This window comes from Manacus candei, unplaced genomic scaffold, assembly GCF_025592945.1.
Source record: "Manacus candei isolate 608988 ecotype Guabito, Panama unplaced genomic scaffold, ASM2559294v1 h1tg000020l, whole genome shotgun sequence".
NCBI classification, from domain to species: domain Eukaryota; kingdom Metazoa; phylum Chordata; class Aves; order Passeriformes; family Pipridae; genus Manacus; species Manacus candei.
Window position 1 is genome coordinate 2,463,586 of NW_026138068.1, and position 15,541 is coordinate 2,479,126.

General features: G+C 50.7%; 2 protein-coding genes across 6 annotated transcripts in view; one reads left to right on the forward strand and one right to left on the reverse strand.

Annotated features, from left to right (window-relative positions):
* HECTD4 (HECT domain E3 ubiquitin protein ligase 4) overlaps positions 1 to 6,385 on the forward strand; it is a 71,800-nt gene extending 65,415 nt beyond the window's left edge. For all 4 annotated transcript variants that reach the window (XM_051785470.1, XM_051785472.1, XM_051785471.1 and 1 more), the window contains exons 71-76: positions 100 to 203; positions 1,062 to 1,283; positions 1,645 to 1,811; positions 2,283 to 2,478; positions 2,834 to 3,056; positions 3,650 to 6,385. In XM_051785470.1, the coding sequence (XP_051641430.1) occupies positions 100 to 203; positions 1,062 to 1,283; positions 1,645 to 1,811; positions 2,283 to 2,478; positions 2,834 to 3,056; positions 3,650 to 3,786 (1,049 nt within the window). In that variant the 3' untranslated portion in view covers positions 3,787 to 6,385. The remainder of the gene's footprint in view (positions 1 to 99; positions 204 to 1,061; positions 1,284 to 1,644; positions 1,812 to 2,282; positions 2,479 to 2,833; positions 3,057 to 3,649) is intronic.
* Positions 6,386 to 7,142: 757 nt separating this feature from the next.
* Positions 7,143 to 15,408, reverse strand: TRAFD1 (TRAF-type zinc finger domain containing 1). Of its 2 annotated transcripts, none has more exons than XM_051785491.1 (11): positions 14,837 to 15,408; positions 13,377 to 13,512; positions 13,250 to 13,303; positions 11,821 to 12,082; positions 10,956 to 11,222; positions 10,325 to 10,398; positions 9,929 to 10,144; positions 9,024 to 9,123; positions 8,446 to 8,752; positions 7,967 to 8,036; positions 7,143 to 7,651 (listed from the first exon to the last, which is right to left on the reverse strand). In XM_051785491.1, exons 1-11 carry the CDS (start codon positions 14,884 to 14,886, stop codon positions 7,610 to 7,612), a joined length of 1,578 nt encoding a protein of 525 aa, XP_051641451.1. In that variant the 5' UTR covers positions 14,887 to 15,408; the 3' UTR covers positions 7,143 to 7,609. The 2 variants fall into 2 exon arrangements, with proteins under 2 accessions (XP_051641451.1, XP_051641452.1); XM_051785492.1 differs by lacking the exon at positions 14,837 to 15,408 and adding an exon at positions 14,450 to 14,830 and having other exon boundaries at positions 7,144 to 7,651.
* Between the last annotated feature and the right edge of the window lie 133 nt (positions 15,409 to 15,541).

Below are 15,541 nucleotides of genomic sequence, written 5' to 3' on the forward strand. Positions count from 1 at the left end.
AGTTCTGCTGTTCTCAGAGTGCTGGAAGACAAAGCAGCACTCAGGAATTCAACAGGAAACAAATCAATATTTTCCTTGTTTTCCCTGTCTCTTTCCCAGGTGGATCTTTCCGTCACTTCCTTTGGCAAGTGTGCAAAGAGCTCCAGAGCTCCTCGCTCTCCCTGCTCCTGCTGTGCCCCAGCTCTGCCGTCAATAAGAACAAGGTGTGAGATCTCAGTGCCAAAAATGAGGTGGTTTTTCTCTTTTTGGATGCTGGGTTTGAACAGGAGAGGAACACGTTTGTTTAGAGGGACAGAGAGAGGCCTCACATCAGCAGCCCCTCCCAGCACATGTAACCAGGCAGGTCCCACATCCTGAGGGAGCTGGGAGTGGCTCTTGGTGAATCCCTGTTGCACCTCATGTGCAACAGGCACTTGGGGAAGGAGCCAAGTCATCAAAGTGCAAAATGTAGCAGAATTAAGACTCCTGGTCAGAGTTCAGAGTAAATGGGGTTCAGTTGTCTGGGATAGAGATTTTCTGTCCCAAACTGGTGAACTCTAGGTATTATTCCAGGAATATCACCAGGAAGGTCATTCACATTCCCAGTAGAATAAGATGCTCCATCTGTGCTATTTAGTGCATTTTTAGTGTCTTATTTTGTGCAGTAGATGTTCTTTAGAAACAAGATAAAGCTTATGGCCCAAAGAATTTGCAGTAGTTGAGGGATCCTTCCTTCTTGGGAATATTCACAAGTAGGAAACAGGCCATTTCCCTCAGCTTAAGACCAACTGTGTATCAAACCTGGCTCTGCAAATCCAGGCTGTATTTCAGAAACATCTCACAACTGAAAGACTGAAATATCAAGCATAAAACAAGTAGGGTGTCGATTTGCTGATGAAGTGATAACGTGCTATCAGTGTATAAAGTACGCAGCCTCCCTGCCGCTCTCTGCAGGTCCTTCTGTAGCCAATAAACGTTATTCCTGAGGTTCCAGTCAGGGTTTCCACCAGCCTGTTACCACATGGCCCCTCAGGACTGTCAGTTGTCAAATCCTGCTCTGTGTGCCCGTTTTTTTTCCGAAGGGGAAGTACATCCTGACTCCCAGCCCCATCACCTACGCCGAGGAGCAGCTGTTCCATTTCTTTGGGCAGCTCCTGGGAATTGCCATCAGAGCAGATGTTCCTCTGCCCCTGGACCTCCTGCCCTCCTTCTGGAAGACCCTGGTGGGAGAGCCCCTGGATCCTGACGTGGATCTCCAGGAAGCCGACATCCTTACCTACAACTACGTCAAAAAGTTTGAAAATGTAAGTAATTTTTTTCCCTTTCCCTCCTTTTTCTCAGAGTCCCCAGCAGGGAACTGCTGTCTCCCCTCGGTGGTGGCTCCATCCTGGCAGTGGTTTTCATGGGAGCAGGGTCACGAAGTGTTGTGTTGTAGGATTTTACATCCTTGTTACCTTGGAGAAGCCTCTCAGCCTCCCCTGCTGCCAGACAGAGGGGAATTAAGGCTGCTGAGATGTTTACTGGCATGTGGAATTGCTAAACCAGACCAGAACTCCCAAAGCAGTTCCTGGATCCCACTGTTGGAGCGGGTTGTCCGTTGTGGTGACATCTGGACAGAGTCCCTGCCCTGCTGGTCACCAGGCCCTTGTGGTTGTTTCCCGACAGATCAATGATGAGACAGAACTGGAAGCTCTGTGTGCAGAAATTGCCTCTCAGCACCTGGCAACGGAGAGTCCTGACTGTCCCAACAAACCCTGCTGCAAATTCACCTACCTGACCATGACAGGGGAGGAGGTGGAGCTGTGTCCCAGGGGGAGGCACATCCCTGTAGGGTAAGGAACAGCCTTCTGGGCAGGACATGGCTCTTAGGTGGGGAAGAACCACCTCTGGGGTGACTTTCCAAGCACCAGGCTCTCCAGAGGTGCTTTTGGAAGAAGCTGAGGGCTCTGGGAAAGCTTTACTCTGTGAAAAGTTGGCAGGGATTTGGAATCATTGATGCTGTTTGGTTCTGTAAGGAACAGAGAGCTGAGGAGCAGGGCTGGAGTCAGCTGTGGGTGACCTTCAGGGAACAGCCACAGATGTGAGGCTTGAGAAGAAACAGGCAGGGGGGAGAGGAGAGGAGAGGAGGAAGCTGAAGAGAGTGGAATTGAACTGGGAAGCATCGGAATGCAAAGCGCTTATCGCTCACTCTGGATTATCCAGAAGTGGAATCCCTCATAAATAGCTTCTGTACATGATGGTCTGGGGTGGGGCATGAGGGCTCCTACAGGTGTTCCTGCCTCATCCCAGCTCTGTGCCTGCAGGTGGGAGAACAAGGACGTGTACGCGGCCGCGATCCGGAGCCTGCGGATGCGGGAGCTACAAACCCCGGAGTGCATGACTGCAGTGAGGGCAGGGCTGGGCTCCATCATCCCCCTGCAGCTCCTCACCACACTCACCCCCCTGGAGATGGAGCTCAGGACCTGTGGCCTCCCCTACATCAACCTGGAGTTTCTCAAGGTACAAAGAATGGCAGGTTTGGCCGAGCTCCCCCTGTGACACGGAGAGGAGGATCCAGTGGGAAGGTGTTGGGGGTAATCTTCTGCTTGTGATGCAGCCAGGACATCCTTGGGGAACTCTGGCCTGTACTTGGACACCTCTCTTTACTCCCGAGGAAGTTTTTTAAGATTTCACTGGCTTCAGGAAATAATAAGAATGGGGCTTGTTCCAGAGAGGAATAAGGAATTTGCTTTTTAACATCAAATTTTAAATCCATCTCCATTTTATTGATTTGTATTTATCTGAAGTGTAGGGGGGAAGATTCCCGAAGGCAGAGAGGAGGGCAGGAGTGGACATGTGCTTTCTGTTCCCTCAGGCACACACCATGTACCAGGTGGGACTGATGGAGACTGATCAGCACATCGAGTTCTTCTGGAGCGCCCTGGAGATGTTCACGCAGGAGGAGCTCTGCAAGTTCATCAAGTTTGCCTGTAACCAGGAGAGGATCCCCTTCACCTGCCCCTGCAAGGACGGGGGCCCCGACACTGCCCACGTGCCCCCATATCCCATGAAAATCGCCCCCCCTGACGGCGCTGCAGGTACGGGGGTGTCCTGGGGGTGTCCACCTCCAAAGGCAAGGGGAGGTGGTTCCTCTCATGGCACAGTTCCAGCTTTCAGTCCCCCTTCACGTAATTTAAACTTGTATTTAGTGCACAAACAATGACAATGAGAGAGGCAGGTAGTTGTGAGTGTAAATAAGAAGAGAATTTGGGTTTAAACCACGTAAAAATAAAATGGAACATAAACCTGAACTTCTAGCGGAAGGTTCCCTGCCCGTGGCAGGGTGGTGGAACTGGATGAGCTTTAAGGTCCTTTCCAACTCAAATCATTCTGAGATTCCATGATACTTAAAATTTTGTTTCTAGAGAGACACCGAGAGACTTTGTATATTTGTCTCTTATGCTTTTAAAATTATTGGGCTATCGGAAAAATATCGGCCCAAGGCCTCTTGGAGAAGCACAGGATATTTAAGATTCAAAAGACCCACAAGAGACAGGGATTTGATTTTGATACCCTCAGTAAGGGGTGTGGGGGAGGAACAGCTTTGGGACAATGAGGAGAAAAGCATTGGGTGTCTTCAACTGCCCTTCCTGGTGCCTCTCCAACCCCCTCCTGGTGCCTCTCCCGGCAGGTTCCCCGGACTCGCGGTACATCCGTGTGGAGACGTGCATGTTCATGATCAAGCTCCCGCAATATTCCTCCCTGGACATCATGCTGGAGAAGCTCCGATACGCCATCCACTACCGGGAGGACCCTCTGAGCGGCTGAGGAGGGGGAAGGGGGTACCCAGAGGTGACTCTGTCGTGACTCTGCCGACGGTGGAAACCCTCCTGTTCCATCCAGCACCTCCCGTGACTCCACCTGACGAGCTGGAGGTTAATTTATTTTCTGAACCTTCGTTCCCGTTACAGTAATTCCCAGAAGACTTCCATTTTGTATTTGTAGACTTTGTGGTGGACTGGTTCTTTTGCTGCCTTGTTTGTGGAATATTTGTAGGATAGTTTAGTAAAGACCGGTTTGTGTATAATTTAATTGGGAAAAAACCAAACCTTTCAACATGTACATTTCTAATTTTGTAATCCAGAACGAGCTTCCCCTGCAAACACAGCAGCAGGGAGGGCGTTCCGAGGTCAGGCAAGTCATGGATCACTCTCCCTTGAGACATTTTTGAGTACAAAAATGCGCAGTTTGGGTGTGGGGAGGGAATTGCTGCACTGGCAGAGGCAGAGCACGGGCACTGTTGTGTCATGGCCAGGATTCGTGGCACTTACTTGAGGTTTGGAGCAGGAACTTCACTGCCAAACCTCATGTCCACCTTTCCACCACTTCCTTTTAAATCTTTTTAAACTCTGAGCAAGCACACGGGGGCTGCCACTTAATATGGGTTCAGCTCAACACTTTTGGGAAGATTTATAACAGAACAGTGAAAGGGCAGTAATTCCATTGGGTTCCTGCCCTAGATGTTCTTGAATGTCTGCTTTGCTTGGCAACAAAATAATGTCTTGTAATTAAAATCTCAGCAGAACAAACTGGCTTCTCTCTGAAGGGTGTAAGATATCACAGTCCAACCCCAAAGTCTGGGACTTGATCCCAGTTCCCAACGAGCTTTCAGAACAACCAGGGTGTGATCAAACTCATTTTTGTACTCAAAAATCTTTGATCTAAAGAGCAAATTATCCTAAAAATGTGACACCCGGCAGGAGGACGAGGAAGGGGGATGAAGCTTCTGTTTTATATGGAAAGACAGGAGCTGGCTGCGGAGAGAGAACGACGCCACGTCTCACTTGGTGTGTTGTGGGACGTGGTTTGGGTGGTCAGAGCAGCCCCTCAAAGGTTGTCTTGTCCCTCACTGGTGTCAGTGGCCACCCCCATCCAGGGGTTTCATGGACGGTGTTGCTTCACTGATCACTTGGAACCTGAATTCCAAGGAAGAGCCCACCCTGGAATCCACCTGTGCTCGGCACTGCCCTGAGCCAAGTGCCAGTGCTGGGCTGCACTTGGGTGTCCCTCAGCCTCGGGAAGGGGTGGGTGGGGTGTGATGGCACCTCCAGGTCAGTGTTCCGTGTCTCCAGAACAGGGTTTGGCCTGTCCGTGCTCCTGGGAATCCCACTGTATTTATTGTACATTATTGTGAATATTGGGAACGGTGAGTGTGTGGGACGTGGGAGATGCTGTGAGTGAGGGAAGAGCCTGAACACGTGTGGATGTTGTTGTTCCGTGAGCGAGTGGGAATGTGCGTGCAAGTCGTAGGTAGTCGTTGGCATCCGGAGTCTCCCAACCCAGTGGTTAGGAAGCTGTTACCCTCCCATTGCATATCCCCCTTTCCAGGGAACAGATCCATGTAGGAAGAATATTTACTCTCCAATCTCGTCCATTCCCTGGTAGAAGCGTTTATGTAGCTCAGAAACCACTCAGAGGAAGCGCCAACACCTGGAGTTTACAAAGACCGAGGGAAAACGAAGCCGAAGGAGCGGCTTGGAGCCGGTTTGTTCCCAAAGGGTGTCATGAGGAAACGTGGGGTACACCAGTGGAATTCCATGGCAGAGCCATGGCTGCAGGTTGGGCACTTTCTGGGTGGTTTTGGGTTCCAGTCCCCCGCGTGAAGCCCGAAAGGCCCCGGGTGGGATGAGCAGCCACAGAAGGCTCTGGAGCTCGGAATTCCAACGTTTCCCAAGGCGCTGGTTCCAGCTGTGAGTAAGAAACTGCTGCTACTGTCTGTGTGCTCCTTGGAGAGCACATCCGAGTGGAGCACATCTGCACCCCGGCCCCGAGACGTGCTGGAAAGTTACTTGATCCGTATTTATTACAGTTAATTATTTATGATTACAAATAACGAACTTTGCGTCGATGCCGTTTGCACCTGGGGGTGTAAATGGAGCTTCTTCTACAGGACAAGTGTCACACCAATAACCAACCTCCATCGACTTGGTTTGTTCTCAAGAACAGGATCAGCCCCACAGGAGAAGGAGCTGTGGGGGGTTTTCTTGGCTTTTTTTTTTTTTTTTTTTTTTTTTAATTTCATGCTCCTTGGGAAGGAAGCGCTGCGGCCCCTCGGCTGCGGCTCCAATGGCCTTTTGATTAAAGCTTTTCTAATCATCCTTAATTCCTCGTGCTTTAAATGAACTTGACATTGTCTGTACTAGGCTTGTTTGTCAAAGCAAAGATTGGTTTGTGATGATTATTATTATTATTTTTTTTAATATATATTCATTCAGATTGTAAAATTATACTAAACCATGGAAAAACTCTGGAGCTGGGTATTAGTTCTAGCTTGGTGTGTGTCCATCTCGGTTCCGTACACGGCATTAACCTGTAAGTGCTCTTGGCCATCGAGTGTACACCTGCATAAAGGAGATTCTTAACATCCCTCTGCACTTCTCGTGTCCTTCTTTGGGGCTGCCAGGAATGAAACCCACTGCTGGAGCTGCCTGAAGCACAGGATGAGGAGGGTGAGGAAGGAAGCTGGGGGTTCTCTCTTTAAATCCCTCTTTTATGGGTCATTTTTATTTACTTGGAACAAAATGTAAATATTTTGTACCAAAGCGAGCACAGCCACTGCTGAGCTTTCTCTTCCTGAGACTCTGGGATATTCATCCTGAGGAATAACACAGGCTCTGCCACCTCAGTAATTAGTTACTTGTCATACTAATGGTTTCTGACCCCAAGCATCCCATTATCCATCCCGAACCCCAGGAACCAGCTCCCTTTCCCTGATCTTCCCCAGGAATGGGGAGAACACAGGTTTGGTTGCCACCTGTTCTTGAATACCTTTATTCTTCTTGTATAAATAAACACCTTTGGTGGGAGCATCTGTAAAATGTCTTTATTTTAGGAGGAAGATCCCTCCAGCCCTCATTAATCTCCGGCTGCACCAGTGGGATGGAGATGAGACCCTGCCCAAAGGGGTGACTGGCTAATTAGCCCTGCTAATGCCATCTGCTGCACCCTGTTAATTAGGCTTCTCAGAGACCTGCTGCAGCTCTTCCAGTACCACTTCCCAAAGCCCCAGGGCTGCCAACAGCACAGGAACACAGACCCAGGGCAGGTAAGGGTGGAACGGGGATTCCCAGACCCCCTGTCCAGCACCAGGGAAACACCCTCAGAGAAGGTTCATGGAACGGATTTTTACTGCACAACGTTTTGAGACAGCATCAGATAAACTTTATTCCAAGGAATTTACAAAACTGGGATAATGCGAGAAGCTTTTGACCTCTGACCCTTGGTCCTGCTCCGTGTGGGGCAGGTCCATCCAACTGCTCCCTGCTGGGTGACACCTGCTGTGCCTGAGCAGGACAAGGCAGGACGCACCCTGGGAGCTCAGCCTGGCATAAATCCTGTCCTGGGATTGCACAAGGAGCCCACACGGACACAGAACCCAGGTGGGGCCAAGGTTTTGCTGCCTTGGGGGTGCTGGGGGCAATCGGAGACGTAAAAACCTGAAGTTTGCTCTCACAGATTAAAAATAGATACTTAGAAAATGGTCACTGCCTAAAAATTTAAATCCAAGGTGGGAACTTACTTGTGCTCTGACTAGAGTGGGGCAGAGCACAGGAACAGGACCAAGAGCTCCATGTCTTCCAGCACTGGTGGCTCATTCCTCGGGGGATCCGGCCCCTGGGCTCTGGGCTTTGGCCTAAAGGGAAGGGGAAAAGAAAGGAAAAATACTCTTTTCAAATATTACTTGATAATAAGCAATTGATAAAAAGCTCTCTGAAGCAGAAGAAATGTAAAATAACTAACTCCTTGTCCTGGCAAAGCTATCACAAGGGGTAACAGCCAGGGACTGTCCTGTCCTCCCTGCCCGTCTCCCTTGCAGGAGGAGCCCAGTGGGAGCCCCGGAGCAGCACTGGGACCCCTGGAACTCCCACCCCCTGAGCCCTGCAGGGCTGGGACCCATGTGCCCAGATCCCAGCCCATCCCACTGCCAGAGCTGCCCCTGCAGCCTCACCTTGGAGCTCCTGCGCCTGAGGCCAATGTGCCCGTCCTGCAGCCTGAGGCTCCTTCCTCCAGTGCTGGGGCTGTGGGGGATCAACAGGGACACCTTCAGAGGAGGCAAACACACCTGGGGCAGGTGAGCATCACAGCAGGGACATGGGGAAGGGGTCAGGGAGAAGCTCTTGTGTCTCCCCTGAGCCCTGACCCAGGTATTTCTGTAACAGAACCAGCTCCTGTTCAGAGCCTGGGGAGAGCAGAGCACTGCCATGGACAGGTAACCAGGAGTCATCCTGCATTTTATCCCAGGGGCCACTTTGTCCATTCTATTTTGAGGTAAGAAGCTAAATTTGTTCGAATCTCAGATAAGCACCAGCCAAGTTCAACTGAGTCCATTTGAAAGCCTGTGAAAAGCTTTTCAGCTACAGGCAAATTCAAGAGAATCCAGATCTGCACCTCAAGGAAGGGGAAGAGAACAGAAGGCAAAGGTGGTACCTTGGCTGGGCTGGAGCAGCTCTGGAGAAGCTGGAGGTGAAGGTTTCTCCATGGAAGGGCTGAGCAGGTCTGGCTCGTGGTGTTGTCCCCCCTGCAGCTTCACTTGTCCCTCTGTCCTTTGGTCTCCCCTGGCTGCCATTCCCCTTCCTGGGCTTGCCCTGCATGTTGGGAGCATCAGCAGCTCCCGGGGAACAGGACAATGTTGTGTTCCTGGCGTTGGCCATGTCATTCCTCAGCTTGGTCCCTCGGGCAGGGCAGCCCAGCCCTGACTGCCCAAAGTCTTCTGTGTGCCGAGGAGAAACATCTCCTGCAAGGACAGGACACAGAGCTTAGTAGGAACAGCACCTGCAGCACCAGCCCCTGGAGAGAACAGAACCAGACCCATTTCCATCCCTGCAACCCAAGGCTCCATACCAGAGATCGCTGAGGACCCAGAGTTTAGTGATTTAATCCTCCCAGACTGGGGGAGAGGACTGAAGGTTTTTTCAATTTAGAGACAGAACAGGGTAACAGCACCAGCACAGAGCACGTTTGATGTACCCCAACCACAGAGCAGAGCGAGCCTGTGCTGTGCCCACCTTGGTGCCTGCTCCGTCGCCGCGCCGGCTCCGGCGATTCCTGTCTCTCCGGGGCTGGAGCAGCGGCCGCGGGGCTGGCCGGGCGCAGGTCACACTGGTGCTGCAGCAGAACACACAGACACTGCTCACATCACACCCCACCCAACTGTTCCTGGGAAACACTGAGCAGCAGCACCCCCCGCAAAGGAGAAGGTTAGTAGGGAATTGATGTCATGGAATCCCAGAAGGGACCTTAAAGCTGATCCAGTTCCACCCCCTGCCAGGTTGGACAGGGCTTGGAGCAACCCAAGCTAGTGGGAGGTGTCCCTGCCCATGGCAGGGGCTGGAACTGGATGGGCTCTAAGGTCCCTTCCAACCCAAACTATTCTGGGATAACCTATGAAATGGTATCAGATCTCATTTCCAACAACCCTGATTTTACTCTCCCCCAGGGTAGGAGAGGAAAGGCCCAGAACAACCACCCAAACTCCAGCTGCACCAGTCTGTTGGGACCAAGAGTGTGAAAGAAAATTAGTGAGCTCAGCATTTTCCAATCTTGTCTGTAACAGCAGCAGATTCCAGAGGGCACACCACTCCCAGGTCTGTTCTCTACTTCCTCTCCCACCCACACAGTTTTGCCCTTGTGCTCCTCTCCCCCCTCAGCTGACTCACATCCAGGTTTCTGCAACATTTTCTGTATGAGTCAAATACTTCAATTGTGCAATTTCAGCCCTTTTGTTTAGTTTCTGTTACAAGAGCTTTAAAATAATCTGGTACTTTTCAGTCAGAGCCTCACCCTGGCACAACCCTCCAGCTGGACCCCAGGGACAGTTACCTGAATTCCTAAAATGTACCCCCAAGAGCCCTCAGGACTCAGCACGTCCTTGAGCTGGATGTGACACGACAGATCATGTCCTGTTCAGTACCTGATGATGGAAGAGAATCTCCTCTTCCAGTTGGATGCCACAAAATTCACATGGAATCATGATGTTTCCATCTGCCTGGACAGCTTGGGGCTGGGATGAAGGGAGAGTCCTCCAGCTGTTGGAGCCAACAGCACACAGACCATCGTAGTCCCATGGATTTGGAGAAGAGCTTCTCTTACTGAACGAGGCAAAGGCACTTGCTGGGTTACACCCCGTCTGTTACACAAGAAACACAGAAAAATCACCTTTCCTGCTGAGCCAGGGGACTCTAAAAACCACTTTCCTTGGCAAAGACCCAACTGCCAGAGTTCTCTCAGTGTCACTGTGTCAACCACACCCTTTCCAGTCACAGTAAAGTCTTTACTTCAAACCCCAAGACACAAGGTAGGCCCAAACCTGGTGAAGGATCAGCTCCTCAGCAGGGCAGAGTTCCTCACAGAACTCACAGGGCAACATGATGGTCTCCGTGTCTGCAAGGGAAGGGAAGGAAACATCCTCTACTGTGGAGAGTCTGGAACAGCTGGAGTGACTGCTCTGCACAATTCCTGAGCACCAGGCTCTGGTCTGTGCTGGGGCAGCACCCAGAGCAAACACTGAGGAAACAACTCCTCCCGTCCCACTCGCTGAGCTTAACATCACCCAGAGGAGAGCAGTGCTTTGGGGTCAAAGATGGAGTGAAGGGTCTGGGAAAAACACCTCTTACTGCCCTCAATAAACCCTTCAGTGCCATTTGTCCTTCCAAAGTAAGCTGCTCTCCAGGTCCCTCCCAGATCCTACTTCCCATCATGTCTAATTTCCATGAGAACATCCCTTCTGGCTGTGGTGGGGCTCCCACCACTAACCAAGGTCAGAGACCCCCCACAGCTTTTATTCCTTCTTCCCTTGCTTTGCCTTAGGAGGAGTCTAAGAGACTAATTTTGACATTTAAAAATACCTAGATAATTTTTAGCATTCCCAGTCCAATCTTTCCTTCTCCCTTCCCTCAAATTTAAGGAACCCCCCCCCCCACCACCATATTTACACTTACTTTTTCTGTGGTCTGAGGTGCTAAAAGACCCTGGAGAGTCGTAGAAGGTGTTTGACTGCTGTGTCTCACTGAGGTGGGCAGCTGACCCAGGTTCTTTGGTGTAGTCATATTCCCAGAAGTCCCTGGGAATTCCAGCTGCAGTGTTAGGGTGAGGATTATTCTCATTTTGCAGGCTGAGAGCCAATGCATAGTCTAACTCAGCATTCCACTCCTCTGGAAGTGGGGAATGAGGGATTTCACTTCTCTCCAGCTGCTCCAGCTCATCCTCTTCAAAAGATAAATATTGTAAATTTGAGAGAACATTAAACCTGCCCCCAGCAGTTCCCTCCCAGGACACTCCTGGAGTTCAGCCTTTCAAAGCCAAGGATCAGGAGGATGAACAAGGAGAATCATCCTGGGTTTGTTTGTACCAAGCAAAAAATGAGAAAAATAAGGAAGTTGTAACTTCCTTCTTACTCCAAAAGCTTGAACTGAGGCTTCTTGGGAGCTTTAGTGACTACACTGAGCAAGTTATTAATACCCTGTAACCTTATACCTTTCACAAGGCTGAAACACTCCAGCTTTGTTTTTTCAGTATATTGATAAGAAAACAAATTATTCTTAATGACACTGTATTTGACAACAGTGGAAATTACACAGAAGAAACCCACGAAATGTCACAGTTTCAAAATTTTCATGGGTTTTAATTTCATTTTCTGGTAGGGAAGCTGCACTGGAAGGAAAACCAGGCTTCCAGAGGCTGCACTGAAAGGAAATCAGGATTCCAGACTTCTGATTTCTTTGATTCTCCTGCTCCTGTTTTCCCCCTCACAGCTGCCCTAAATCTGCTCCTCCCCCTGGGCTCCCCCCAGCCCAGCACAGGTACCTGGTCTCAGTCGGTTCCTCGCACCTCGCACACCTCCCTCCTCATTCCCAAATCCTGGTGCTGTCCGGCTCCCTCGGGGTTTCTCCTCTGTCCCACAGACCCGGGGGTGCTCCTTGAGGTCCCTCAGCAGGACATTGCGGCCGCAGCCCCCGCAGGGCTCGGTCCTGGCCCCGCAGTAGCTCTCGTGCTCCTGGAGCTTGTTGAAGGCCAGCGGGATGTCACAGAACTGGCAGAGCACGGGGCGCAGGGGACACGCTGACTCCTGCAAGACACACAGGGATGGCTCTTCCCACGTGAGCCAAAGGAGGAGGGAGGGTCTCAGTTTGCTCAGGGGTTCAGCACTCTGTCATTTCCTCATCCAAAGCCTCACTAAAAAATAGCCTGGAATAAGATACGACCCAAGAAACGTAACAACAACGTGTTGTATGACCTGTGTACCACAAACTGAAGCTCTCCAGATACTCAGAGCATCGTTTGAAATTATTTTTGACCTGGACAGCAGGTTCACATGGAGGTTTTTGAAGGTGGCTTTTAGATACAGACCTGAAATCCAAGGACATTTCACTGAGTACAGCTAAAAACCACCTTGGTGTGTGTTCTGCAGGGAACAGACTTACACCTCATTTACTACTCAGCAAAAACTGCTTGTAAATATTCCTTACCCCACACTCGACAACAGGTAAGTTGCCCTTTAAAAGGGGTTAAAAATAGATAAAATACCTGTTATAACTGCAGATGCTGCAATAATAAAACAGCACTGTTTGCTTTGCAAACAAAGCCAAAAGCGTCACACACAAAGGGGCAGGATAAGCCACTTCCAGGGTTTAGAACTGGACAGATTTCCAAGGAAAATCCTTTTTCCCCTCAGCAATAAACAGGCTGAGGTGGCACTTCCAGAGCTGCCTTTAAATGAGCCCACGGGAAGGGACTGACATTTATAACAAGACTGCCTGTGACAGCAGCCAAGTGGATTCAGAACTCAGAAAATCCCACTGTGTCCTATTTTAGTTTATTTTACAGGCTATTTTTAAAGTCTGTTTGGACAGAAGTTATTGCAACTCACTTATAATAAGGAGTTATTAAAACTCAATCTCTGCAGCAGAGGCAGAAACATAAAATGGTAAAGGAATGGACAAAAAGCCAGGTTAATCATATTTTGAAATACTTATTTTTCACCTTAATCACTAATAAGGACAAAAAATTACCAGTTATCACAGATGGCTTGACATGAAGACCCTATGTGGCTCCAGCACTTTAAGGCAGTTTCCAACCCCCTTCTCCCAGAAAGTGTGAATTTAGGAAGCATCACTCAATAAAAGGATGCACAAACCACAGGCTGGAATTCTGGCTGACAGGAAGGCTCTGGAATCAGTGCTTGGAAACACCACAGAGTCTCTCCCAAGGGTTTAAGAAGAGAAAATCCACCAACCTCGTGATCCTTAAGGAGACTGTTTTCAATCTTCATCCTACACTTGCAGGTCACCTGCAGCGAACAGATCTGGTTGGATTAATTGCCACAGAAATCAGCAGTTTCAGAGGGGGAATGTGTTTCTCACCTGCACATGTTCAGACTCAATGTGGTTCTTCATCTCAGACTTTGGGATGGAGTCGCTGCAGTAGGGACATATTTCAATATTCCTGCGACAGTGGATTTCATGGATGAGGAAATTAACTGCAGGAATGTCCTTTTTGCTGGGAGAAAATCACTGAGGTTACTGGGCAGAAACACACTGACAACAAATTCAAAAAGTTGTTCATAACAAAAAAATAATGCTAAGGAAGATTTTGATGAATTCATGGTTTAAAGTGATTGAGTAACTCCAGAGAAAGGCCCAGCCAGGCCTCAAGGTTCCTGCACAGGTGGATATTAATGTATTTAGCACCCAAAAATCGCATTGCATTAAGATAAAATCCAGGTGCATTTATTTCCTTATGTGAAAGGTGAATCATGCAGCACAAACAAGTTATCACTGGTGCAAGTTAATACACTAACCTGAGGAGATAAAAGCTTCTGCCTGAAAATAACTTGGCTATGAGAGGTCAAACATTGTTCCCTTGTTCAGGGAATGATGAAATCATGGAACAGTTTGGGTTGAAAGGGACCTTCAAGCTCATCCAGTTCCACCCCTGCATGGGCAGGGAGACCTTCCACAGCCCAGGTTGCTCAGAGCCCCAGCACTAACAACACTACTCTGTACCCCAAAATTCCCCAGGTCTTATTTCTAAGATGCCCATTTTCCTCCCCTGAGGACAGGAAAGGACCAAAGAGGCGCCAGGAGCTCAGTCCTCACTCCTGCCTCAAGCAAGAAGCATCGCTTCTAGATGGATGTATCATCCCCCCTCCAGGAAATCAGCCCTGAAAACACCCAAATTAACTGTATAACCTCTTGCTCCAACTCCAGCTGTTCATGTTTCTTTTTTTTTTTTGCCAAAACCCTGGCAAAGCAACAAGGCCCCACAGCAGCGTCTGAGCTGCGCAGACCAAACAAACCCGGATGATGTTGCAAGAAGCCCTTTGGGTTCTGATGTCTCTTTGAAAAAAAAACAACACTAAAGAAGTTGATTTCTTTAACTACTTGTAGTCAGGACCCAACTTGTGAGGTGATATGGTTATCAGTCACTGAATTACCATCACTGGGAGCTGCTGTCAGAGAGAAGAACTTCCACAACAACATATGCTTAGGGCTTCTATTTTTATATTTCTCCTGAGCTTCTGAGGCCCAGAGCTACTGAAGGAAAACCTGAAATCGTGTGGATTTCACTGAAAAACGAGTCTCTATTTCTATCTGAACGCTTTAGTTTCTCCCTAACAGCCTGTTAAGAAACTTGAGTAAAAGTGGAGAAAATTACAAGGCGTTAATAGCTGAGAAGGTAAAAACGACGCCCAAGCGTTTGTCTATAAAGGCAGTAGTTATTCCGCTGGATCGCCGGTGTTTCCAGCATTCCACAGAGTCCTACCCCGGTTCAACGCGGCTCCGGCCCGGCCCAGCCCTCACCGACCCCGGCCCGGCCTTACCAGTTCCCGCAGAGCCGGGACTCGGCCCCGGGCACGGCGGCGATGGCCATGGCTGGGCCGGTGCCCCGAGGGGCTGCTGCTGCTGCTGCTCCTGCCCCTTCCCCTGGCGGGGAGCGAACGAGGAAAGGAGGGAAGGAGGAAGGGAGCGAGTGAGGGGGGAGCGCGGCCCGGCGGGTGCCGCTGGCGGGCGCCCCCAGCCCGGCCCGGGGCGGTTGCAGAGGTCGGTCCCGGGGCTCCGGGGCTCCGGCCGCTCGCTCGGCCCTGGGCTCGGCGGGTGCCGCTCGCAGGTCCCTCAGGGCTCGGCGGGTGCCCCCGAGGGGTCGGTGGCCGGGTGGCGGTCGCGGCTACTCCGGGGCTCGGCCGGGTGTCGATCGCGGGCGTCCCCAGGCCCGACCCGGCTTAGTGTCGGCGCCCCTGATCCGTGTCAGTCACCGCTCCCGGTGGCTCGCGTCCCCAAACCCAGCCCGGGGCCGCTCTCGCCGCCTCCGCGTCAGCCCCAGCGTCCCCAACCCCGACTCGCGTCTCTCACGCGTATCCCCAAACCCCCTTCCCACCAGCGCTGCGGATACCCCCCCCCCCACCTCAGCGCCGCGGGTATCCCCCCCCTCCCCAATCCAGGGTGTCCCCAATCCAGGGTCGCTTCCCTGTATCCCCCCTCCCCAGGGCCCTGTCCCGCCTTCTCTCTCTCTCTCTCTCTCTTTCCCC

What these genes read in the sequence shown, in the direction of transcription:
- TRAFD1 (XM_051785491.1), bottom strand. Translation starts at nt 14,886, where the DNA reads ATGGCCATCGCCGCCGTGCCCGGGGCCGAGTCCCGGCTCTGCGGGAAC. An exon ending in GTCTCCTTAAGGATCACGAG is followed by an intron (nt 12,083 to 13,249) that starts GTTGGTGGATTT and finishes TGTGTCTTGCAG; the next exon opens with GAGTCAGCGTGTCCCCTGCG. An exon ending in AGGAGCTGATCCTTCACCAG is followed by an intron (nt 10,145 to 10,324) that starts GTTTGGGCCTAC and finishes CTTGTGTAACAG; the next exon opens with ACGGGGTGTAACCCAGCAAG.